This window comes from Ruditapes philippinarum, unplaced genomic scaffold (assembly GCF_026571515.1).
Source record: "Ruditapes philippinarum isolate M1 unplaced genomic scaffold, ASM2657151v2 ctg9932_1_1_1_1, whole genome shotgun sequence".
In the NCBI taxonomy this organism is placed as follows: Eukaryota; Metazoa; Mollusca; class Bivalvia; order Venerida; family Veneridae; genus Ruditapes; species Ruditapes philippinarum.
In genome coordinates, this window is record NW_026864246.1 from 20529 (window position 1) to 31566 (window position 11038).

The window sequence follows — 11038 nt, forward strand, 5'->3', positions numbered from 1 at the left end:
TTTTGAAAAGTGCTTGAAAATAAAATGGTGGGTTGTGAACTTCAAACTTGAATTCTTCACAATCAGTACGGTAAAAGTTTTGATTATCTGCTATTTTATTCATTAGGTGTTCTAGATAATTTCTATGTCCTTAAAATGTGTTGCACTAATATTTTTCAGAGTAATATAGGTAAAAAACATAGATGTATTGTTTTTTAACTTTCGTGTTTTTTTCTCCTTTTTCCAAACCCGAGCTGCAACATTTTAAACATTTTAATACTGTATACTATATTTGGTGCATATTTTTCTTATTTATTTGTGATGTACAATTAAAAACCAACACACATATATATATGTTTTGTTTTTATTTTTTCATTTTTTATAAGAAAAATTACTTCTTTTTGTCTGGCAGGGTGCTCGGACTTTTGGGTCAATCTGGCGATCAAGGGTTGTAAACTTCAATTTTGTATAAAATTTAAATCAGACAGTAAATCTGACTGAAAACTTGAAAATAAATGAGTTATAGCATATACTTGCTATAAATAATAACCATTTGCAGTTTCAAAAACCTCACTATTAGAGTCGGAATACCTTAATACCAGTTTATACAGAAATTCATACTGGGACTGTATTGTCAATAATATTTTGATAATGAATTTAGAGCGTTTCAGATTCCACAAAGAAAAAAATAGTAGCACATAACATGCAGTAATGTTAAAGAAATAAGATGTTATGAAAGTTTTTTTTTTTTACTTTCATACAAAAAACTAAATTAATATAATTAGTACACCAAATGAGCAAAAATAGATTATCTATGTGGCCAATGAGTAAATATTTGGAAACTAGTAAAAAACATTGAAGATCAAAATTGATAGCATTTCTCAGACTTAATGTCCAATATGAAATGATCTGCATTTTTCTTTAGAGAAAGGAGTGCATTACATACTTAGTCTAGTAAATGAATTATCTGACATTTCGCAAAGTTTTTTTATCAGCCCTGTTAAAATCTATATAATTCTTTATAATTCACATTGATGTTTCAGTAGTTTCAGAATATCAACGTTGTAAATATCACTGTAGCTAGCGAAATACGAAGTTTTACTTTAAACAATTTTCTCAAAAGAAAGCAAGAAAAGCCCATGTCTCTATGGCAACAAGCCTGATATTATAAACAAAAGTAACATACGTTACTTAACCAGCTGCATTCGCTCACATTTCCAGACAGGAATCTTCTTTGCGTGCGAGCGAAGGCATATAACTAAAAGGATGTTTCAAGTGAAAATGCGTTCATGTACGCTTTCCTTACTTTTCCTATGTGTTCATGCTAGGTCAGCGCCGGAACCGCTTTGTTCAAAGTTCTCATATGACGAACAGTTGCTTGAAAAAATGGTTCGTGTGGAATTTAATGTGAACAACATGGAGAAAAATATGTTAGAAACGGAAACAAGAGTTAAAGAAACCGAGCAGAAGATGGAAGAGACACGGACCGAACTTATGGGAACAAAGGACACTGTGCTAAACACCTTGAATGAAATAAATGAAAAACTGAATTTGCTTGAACAGAAAAGGGAGTCAGACTTGACAGGTAATTACAAATACTAAAGGGGTGTAATGTTGACGTGTTCTTTGACTATTTATTATAGCATTAAATATTCGTAGGGCAAAAATGCAAGTAAGTACATGTGCAAGAAGTTTCGGGTTACTGCAAATTAATTAAGCAAGAAATAACATATTTTGGTGTTGGCTATAGCATTTTAGCATATCTATATGAATTTTTAAAAATAAACAAAAACATTTCATAAATATTCGATTAAAACTAATCCTAAATTTTTAACCTTAACAAGAAATAGGGCAAATGTACAAAGAAAAATTAATAAAAAAAGATAATAAAACCTTAATTTGATTTCTTTCAGGTTTCTTTCGTGGCGTTTCATGCACACAAAATTGCAGACAAATCAGTAACCGTTAACCAAGTTTTCGTTTTCACCGAGGTTTTATTGAACGAAGGCAGCGGGTATTCTAGTACCAATGGATATTTCACAGCACCTGTAAGCGGCATTTACTTCTTCAATTGCCATTTATGTGTGCAAAATAAGAAAGATCTTCAGTATATTTTTGTAGTTAATGGTAAGACACACGCAAGTGGATTATTTACAGCTAATGGCACAGGACGATGTACATCATTCAGTGTGACAGTGCGCATTCGTTCAGGTGAACGTGCTTGGGTTACAATTGACGCAAACGGGTCTTCTTCCGTGGATCTACTTTATGAAGACTCTGATGACTGGAACTATTTCTCTGGATTCTTGGTCCGTCAAACAACATGAAGATAATTCATGTGTTATATATTACTTTTATATACTATACAATTTATATTATAATTTTATTTAGGCATCTGGAACTAATTTGAGAATGGCAGACGCATTTTTATGCTTTATTTGAAAAGATATTAAGTTATAATATTTGATTGAAAAATTATATATTCGAGATGTGCTTGGAATTATATTTGTTTTCTCTCTGACCAAGAGATTAAGGAATGTTAAATACAAGAAGTGAGTAATTCTAATATTTTTTGTTTCCAGTTAATCGTGCGTGCAGAACAATATGACACATGTTTGTTCATTAATTGTTCAAGACAAGCACATTCTATCATTTTCTAATAAACTTGCAATGTAAGTAAGCTACCAATGTCATTAAAATGTATAGAAATAAGTTGTTTTTATTCTGTATGTGAAGATATTATTTCGACAGTCCCATCTTTTAACATCTCGTGTAGTAGACAGTTAAACATTGTAAAAATTATAATCATATTGCACAAATAAAGTATTAGCGTTATATTGAAAACTTTACTGGTTGTTTATATGGTATTAAGATGCGAGTATACTATCTAAGTCAAATGCTTTTGTAGCTTAATTAACTAACAATATCATGATGCATTTTTCAGAGTGTTCGATTTTATTACATATATGTTTGTAACAAAATTTCCATGATCGATTTGTTAACAAGTTTAGAAGTGATATGCACTCGCATGATGTCGTTTGCAAAACAGTTCATACAAATGACGTTCAATAAACAAAATTTAAAGTGAGCTGTAATAAGGTAGGCGTTTATTTCCGTTCAATCAACAAGTATGCATAACTATTGTTTGATCTCTTGATGATAAGGAAATTAAAGACGAAATGACACAATTATTGATAGAAAATACTGCAAGGAAGCCGATAAGGATGATTGTGATGAGACCTTTTATGAGGGAGCCAAGGTCCGCTCGAAGATTCATTCGCGAAATCATCTTTAGCTCATAAATCATACATGTAGTTAAAATCTGCTTCCTGTCAGTATTATTTAAACCTATAACAGTCAGGTATATAGTTTTACAATAACTATTAAGTAGTCATATTTTGTGCGTTAATATTTTCTTTTAATATCAGCGATTCACAAAACCATACTTTTAGTATGGTAACGAGGTCCTTTTTCTCACAAATTAATTCAAAAGCGAATACATTAATCAGCCTTATTTTGCACAATTCCAGCGTTATTTCAACATTCCTGCAGTAAAGCATTTAGGTGATGCTTTAATAATGTTTAATCAAATGCGCACGAGTTTCTCGACTAAATATATTTGTTTTGTTTTTTTGTATAGAGAAAATATATAATAAAATCAGGTTTGAAAATGATTAAAGACTTTTTTAGTGGTCGGTGAGAGAATCCTGACAAGGACTTTTGTGGATTCTGTCATGTAAGCTAGCTTATGGTAGTTCGATGGTTCTACTATGTGTCTGCTCCTGCCTTCGATAATTCACTGAGGGCCCCAAAAATCTTCCTCCAATAGTAAAGCTTAGAGGTTGTCATACGACCTCTAGATATACATGTATTTTTACTTTTATAACATCATACTTTTATATGTGAACATAAAAAGTTTTTATCTTTTAACTTAAATATGTCGAATTCAAATTTGAAAAAACATTTGTATGAGACGAGAAATACAGTATAAGAAGCAATTGTCAACGTTGACGAATTGTGCAAATAGTAACATTTTGAGGGGCCTATATAATTACTTTATTACATGTAATATCTGAAGATCTATTGTTACACCAAAGCAGCCTGGCGCAATTGTTTGTTTAATCAACAAAGAGATCTTTTTGAAGTACTATTTTCACAGATTTTTTCCCATGCTTTGAAAAAAAGAACACAGGATCCTAATAATTTAATAAAAAGAGGGAAGTTAAATCATATGATGTGTACAATAGAGACAGTCGATTTAACAAAGTCCGCTTTTTTCAAATGTAATTTTTTTAAATATTTAAAGCAGTGCATTAGTAGAATCCATATAATTTACGATAAGTGAACGAAAAAAAATTAAGGGAAAACTAAAGCGGCAGTTACTTTTAAATTAGCTAATTTAATATATAGAAAATATTACATAATCATTCTTTTTCCATTGTTTTATCGGTGACAGTATGATGGACCAAACTAGTATGCATGTCTACAGTCATCGAAAATGATTGACGAAACACGATGCCATTGTAATTGGTCAAATACATCGATGATGTGCATTTACATTTTTATTTCCTAAAGTTCGATAACGTTTTTTCATATTACATGAAGGTAATATTGTAAGCAGTACTGGTGAATATTTAATGAATGCCGTGGTCCAGCTACAAATTGCAAAAATAATCTGACTTTTGCACAATGAATATTCTGTTATTTTTTTTACAAATATATATTCTAAATAAGATACTGACCAGAAAATAATGTTTTTATTTAGTACAAGATGTGCTTTCTTGTCATCGGCATTATAGAGTATTTAGCTAAAAACACAATATCTTAGAATAAGGGTTTATGTGTCAGCGTAACACTAAGTCCATTTCTTATAAATCAGATAGAAACATCTTAAAACATTACGTCTAAAGCAGTGCATCTCATGGTGTTATCATAATCATAATCACATTTGCGTACTTATTTCAATGTGAATGAGATAATTACTATAAAACTGACATGCTTGAATAATAGAATATCAAAAATTTATAACAAATATGCAAAATTATGTGAAGTCGATAGTCTTCCTTTAATAAACGACAATAATATTGATTTGATTTTTATCATAAGTGGTGAAAAGAGTTGCAGTGTAGAATTGTCCAATTTCGAAATACTTATTTAAATTCTGCAGGACTCACTGTTAGCTTGTGGACTTACCAGCAGTTTACTTAAATAGTTCGTTTTCATTTTTTTGTTACATAAAGCACATTGCCATTGCTTTGATTTTGTTTTTTTCCAGTAGGAACCCGGGGAAACCAACCCGATCGTCTATTAACCAAGATATTTTAACAAGTTCAAATTTGGAAAATTTTGTTTTGAGGGAAATTTAAAAAAAACACATTTTTCTCCGGAAAAAATTTAAAAGGTTTTATAAATATCATGTAAAACCCGCTGTAAATTCGTGCTGACGTGATAAAAAAAGAAAAGAAAAATTTATCTTTGATGTATCTTGTTTAAGATTAGATGTTTTGTCCTAAACTTTTTATACAATGATGATGCACGCAAGATTCAATCGAGAAAGACGGATGTAACTCAAAACACTGCTCACATCAAGATAATTTTTTTGTTTTTTGTTGTTTGTTGTTTTTTTGTAGTTTTATTTTTTATATGCAAATAATGTCATTTGTGCAATATCTGCGAACCAAGTTAGTTTTATTGCGCATGTGTATATCAAGAGGGGTGATTCGAAATAAATGCTATCGTTGAATTAGCTTTCAAATATTAATAAATATCTCAAATACCGTCGATGTTGTTTCATATTTGCATAAAACCAGTACACGTCAGGCCACATAAACGAAGAAGAGAATATGATTTAATGGATGAAAACAAGTAAGCCGCATGTTTATCATCTGCATCTAATGATGGTCCAGGTAACAAACTGGTAAATTTGTCATTAATGACATCACACTTGCGCGTATAAAGCATAACGAAACCGGTCATTTTTATTACGCAAGGAATCAAATGCAAGAATAATGCGTTGACATATGTAAAGATATTGTTAGACATTTTAAAATACTTCTTTATATGCGACTTTCTGCAATGTGGATACATAGAAAGGTGCATTCACCCTCGATTGTAAGCTGTTTTACACTGGTAATGTTGAAGCACTTTGGAAATACAAATGTAATTATATGTATATCATTTGATGTATAATTTGTCAAAAGTATATCTAAATCCCCTCTTTATTTGTATGCTACGGATATCATGGGAATCTGTTGCAAAGTGTATTCCATGGGATTAAAGTGACTTACGGACATAATAAAGTATTATGTATCATGATTACACAATGGATATCTCGCTCCAAATTTAATAGCGTGCAGACCAAAGTCTTCCCGCCAAATTGTCGACATAGATCGGCAAAATGAATCAAGAAGGTTGTAAACTAATTCGCAAGTTTCGCCGATGTTCATGTACTTCATCAGTACCAGACTGAGTTCTTTTCATTTTTTAGAAGAAAGGAGAAATATTTGTTTCCGGTTAATACCACGTCTTTAAACCGAAGAATGGAACGAGTTGCCGGTCGGAAATTTAAAGCTGATCAGTTGTTCGGACTGTACCCTAGATTTACCAAGAAGGTGTTTTCTATTTTGATTACTTTTGATATTTATGACACGAAAGGATACTTTTTTCTAACTCAATGGAAAAAGTTTGAACATTTCATCAACCATCTTATTCTTCGGAACTTGCTATTTCCATGCTGTACGAATAAAATATTTCGGTCTGGTTGACATTATAAAATATACCTCACATTTTACACTGCTCGACGATATTTCAGTGCCTTATTGGTTTCCATAGGACTATGAAAATATCTAGGTTTAGGTAAAGAGATTGAAACTTTGTGCCATATCAGGTTAAATGTAGATATATTTATATGAAGTACAAATGTAACGAATTTATTACAAGCTGCCAGCAATTACAAAAAGGGTTGTGTTAATTTTGAATCACCCCTCATTAAAGTATAGTCACTAGCCGTTCTTGTGCTTACTTAATCAAATACTGACGCCCAAATTGGCAAACAAGAATTTCAAGACGAGAGTGGATAGATAGTCGATATAAGTTATTATAACAGATTATTAAAGATGCATTTATTCATTCTATACATTCTCGTAGTTATCGTAAGTGTTAATGTGAGGTCAATGCCAGAACCACTTTGTCCAAAGTTCTCTTATGACCAACAATTGCTTGAAAAAATGGTTCGTGTGGAATTTAATGTGAACAACATGGAGAAAAATATGTTAGAAACGGAAACAAGAATAAAAGAAACCGAGCAGAAGATGGCAGAGACACGGACCGAACTTATGGGAACAAAGGACACTGTGCTAAACACATTGAAAGAAATAAATGAAAAATTGGATTTGCTTGAACAGAAAAAAGAGTCGACAGGTAATTTCAAATACTAAAGGTGGTGATGTTGAAGTGTTCTTAGACTATTTATATCATTATATATTCATAGGGGAAAAACAAAAATATATTAATACAAGTAATATAAATCAAGCAAGTAAATAACATATTTTGATGCTAGTTTTAGCATTTATATCTATATGAATTGATAAAAACATTTCATATACATTTAATTAAAAGGTAATCATAAATTTCCAACATACCACAGGTGTTCGGTGCGTTGATTGGTCACTACGCCAAAAAAGTATACCGTATATTTAGTAAAGGTATGCAACCCGCACTTATTATTTAGCACTCTTCATAATTTCATAACACTTTTTTTTTTTTTGCTTAGTGACCAATCAATATGGAACATCTGTGACAAAGATAACATAACGTTTATTTGATTTATTTTAGGTAAGGATGTCGTGGCATTTCATGCACACAAAATCGCCGACAAATCAGTTACCAATAAGCAGGTGTTCGTCTTCACCGAGGTTCTATTGAACGAAGGCAGCGGATACTCTAGTACCGACGGATATTTCACAGCACCTGTAAGCGGGATCTACTACTTTAATTGCCATCTATGTGTAACAAATAAGAAAAACCTTGAGTATATATTTGTAGTGAATAGTAAGACACATGCAAGTGGATTATTTACAGCTAATGGAGAAGGAAGATGTACATCATTCAGTGTGACTGTACGCATGCGTTCATCGGAACGTGCTTGGGTTACAATTGACAAATCGGGGTCCTCTTCTGAGAATCTACTGTTTGAGGATTCTGATGACTGGAACTATTTCTCTGGATTCCTAGTACGCCAAACAGCATGAAGACAATGTGTATAAACCAAGTATTGACACTGTAAAAATATTTGTAAGATTTTTCTTAAATATATGCCCAATAAATATATTCAATGTTTGATTGATAAAAGGGCTGAATTACACGAATGAAATATTCATTTTTAAACAATAGACAGCGGTGGTTTTCAGATATGTGTAAGCACGTTTACTGTATTTTGCCGCCAGAAACATTATCAAAGAATAGCATACGGACATACGCAAATGTTAGCATGAACTAAAAAAAATCATTTATCATTTTAAATAAGGTTGAATGTTTTTAGATACGTTATATGCAATATTCCTCCTGGAAATCGAAAGTTGTTCTCTCTGACCAATTTTTAGGAATGTGAATATGTGAATACTTCAAAAGAGTAATTCTAATATTGTGTTGTATTTTTATGAGTTTTCTACATTGATCGTGTATGATAGTAAAAATACCACATGTTGTGGATATAGAAAGGATTATAAGTTTGCCTATACTAGACTTAGTACTTATTTGTATATTCAGTCTGCGGTTTAAATTTTTAATTATGATAATAAAATTCAACTTAACACGTTGTTATATATTAGACAGTAAACATTCTGTTTTTTTCTGTTTGTTTGTTTGTTGTTTTTTTTCTTTTCGTTTTTTAGCTAGCTCAGGGTGAGCTTTTAGGATCTTTGAATCCACATTTGTTCGTTAATACTCTAGTGGTTATATATTTGCCTCAATCATCATCAAATATGATTAACAAGATCAACAAGGAAAAGGCGGTGTTCATGAACGCACCCCCCCCCACGATCCAGCAACAATATCCCGTGGCAAGGAGCCACTTTGTCAAACTTTGTCAGGATGCTTGCCTAGCTAATTGCTCAGGTGAGTTCGAACATGGATCATCTCGGATGAAAAACTAGGTCACAGGAGCTAAAAATAGAAAATTCTTGTTAATACTCTAGAAGCTTCTGTTTTGATCCAAATATCCTGGAAATTCGTCCGAAGGATTATTGATATAATTTCAAATCAATTTGAAATATGGGTCAGTTGGAGTCACACCACCCAAATATGGATAAACCTTGTTAACTCTCTAGTATGCACATTTTAACTCAATTACAATCAAACTTGGCCAGGAAGCTTTATCAGTAATTCCTGAGAGGAGTTTTAACATGGGTCATCTCGGATGAAACGCTAAGTCACAGTAGCTTAAAATAGAAAAATCTTGATAAGACTCAAGTGACTACTGTTTCGACCCAAATATGCTGGAAATTGGTCTGTAAGTTTGTTTTGATGATATTGCAGTCAAGTTAGAATATGGGTCACCTGGGCTCAAAAACAAGGTCACACCGCCCAAATATGGAAACACATTGTTAACACTCTGGAGGTCACACTTTTGCTTCAGTTGTAAGGTCGCAGGAGCTAAAAATAGAAAAGTTGGTTACCACTCAAGTGACTACTGTTTCAACCCAAATTTGCTGAAAATTGTTCTGTAAGTTTGTGTTGGACTTTCTTTAGGGATTCTGTTTTTCTCTATTTTGATGATTTTTTCAGTCAAGTTAGAATTTGGGTCACCTGGGCTCAAAAACAAGGTCACACCGCCCAAATATAGAAAAAACCTTATTGCTCCGCGCCCACAGGCGCGGAGCTATTTGTGTTTACTATTTTTTTTTGTCCATGGGCCCGGATTTGAGCAATAAATCCTTTCAATTTACAGCTAAAAGTAAATCCGCATTCAAGAACTCCTTTCGATTTCTATATTGGTTTCCCCGTCGGTGATTCGCAGCATGTCATATTAATGAATGAGAACCGGAAAGCAGTTCTGCTGTTACATAAATTCGAAAGCTAAAAATAGCTATAAATGTTCTGATTTGTTATTTCCCTTTTTTAGTAGTAAATGAAATTATAATTTGTTACATTTTGAAATACATTTACACACAGCATATCAAGTATACTATTTGTGATTGAATTTGTCAATATAAAGAAGATTTCAGGCATAAAATTTTAACAATTTTGCTTTTGATAATTATTTTTAATTTATATTTATGAAATTAAATGTTTAATAATAACATGTTGATATATTGGTTGTTTTGAAATAATTAAACTTTAGTATATAAGGTTACATTTCATTAGCGTCATTGGTACAGCATACCACTTTGTGAAAAAGAAAAAAGTTAATGGTATGACTGGTGACATGTTCCGTACTCGACAGCGAAAGCTGCATTTAGTAGCTTTACGAGCGGATGGACCCTTATTAAGGTGATTTCGCTATGTCAGCCATGTTTGCTTTCACAAAGTCTGTGCAAAGGGAAAGTAGGCCAAACTTCATATAACAACAAAGCTCTCACATTGTTATATGATGAGCCATTTGAAAGTACACTTCCAGTTCTATGTTTCAAAGACTATTTTAAACAAAAATAAAAATGATAACAATAAGCAATTTACCTTGAATGGACTACATTTCTGAAGACCAAAAACATTCTGTTGCAAAGTTTTATGCACATGTAAACTGGTCCGCAAGTTGGTGTTGATGATTTCTAGGTCCACTTTAAACATAGGTCACTTAGGGTCAAAATATTGGTCACAACGCCTTAATATGGAAAAACTTTCTTAACACTCTAATGGTCATATTTTTGACTCATTTGTTATCAAATTTGGTCAGGATGATCGTCTAGGTAATTTCTCGGATTTGTTTGAACATTTGTCATCCCTGATGAAAACCTGGGTAACAGGGGCTAAAAATAAGAAAAAAAATCTTACTGACTCTCTATAGGCTTTTGTTGTTATCCAAATATCATGGAAATGGGTCTACAAGTTTGTTTTAATGATT

General features: G+C 32.1%; 1 protein-coding gene across 2 annotated transcripts; it reads left to right on the forward strand.

The window, feature by feature from the left end:
- Positions 1-1180: 1180 nt before the first annotated feature.
- Positions 1181-10402, forward strand: LOC132724960 (cerebellin-3-like). 2 transcript variants are annotated; one of them, XM_060709942.1, is made up of 2 exons: positions 1181-1564; positions 7813-10402. In XM_060709942.1, exons 1-2 carry the CDS (start codon positions 1246-1248, stop codon positions 8226-8228), a joined length of 735 nt encoding a protein of 244 aa, XP_060565925.1. In that variant the 5' UTR covers positions 1181-1245; the 3' UTR covers positions 8229-10402. The 2 variants fall into 2 exon arrangements, with proteins under 2 accessions (XP_060565925.1, XP_060565926.1); XM_060709943.1 differs by lacking the exon at positions 1181-1564 and adding an exon at positions 7005-7398.
- The last annotated feature ends 636 nt before the right edge of the window (positions 10403-11038 follow it).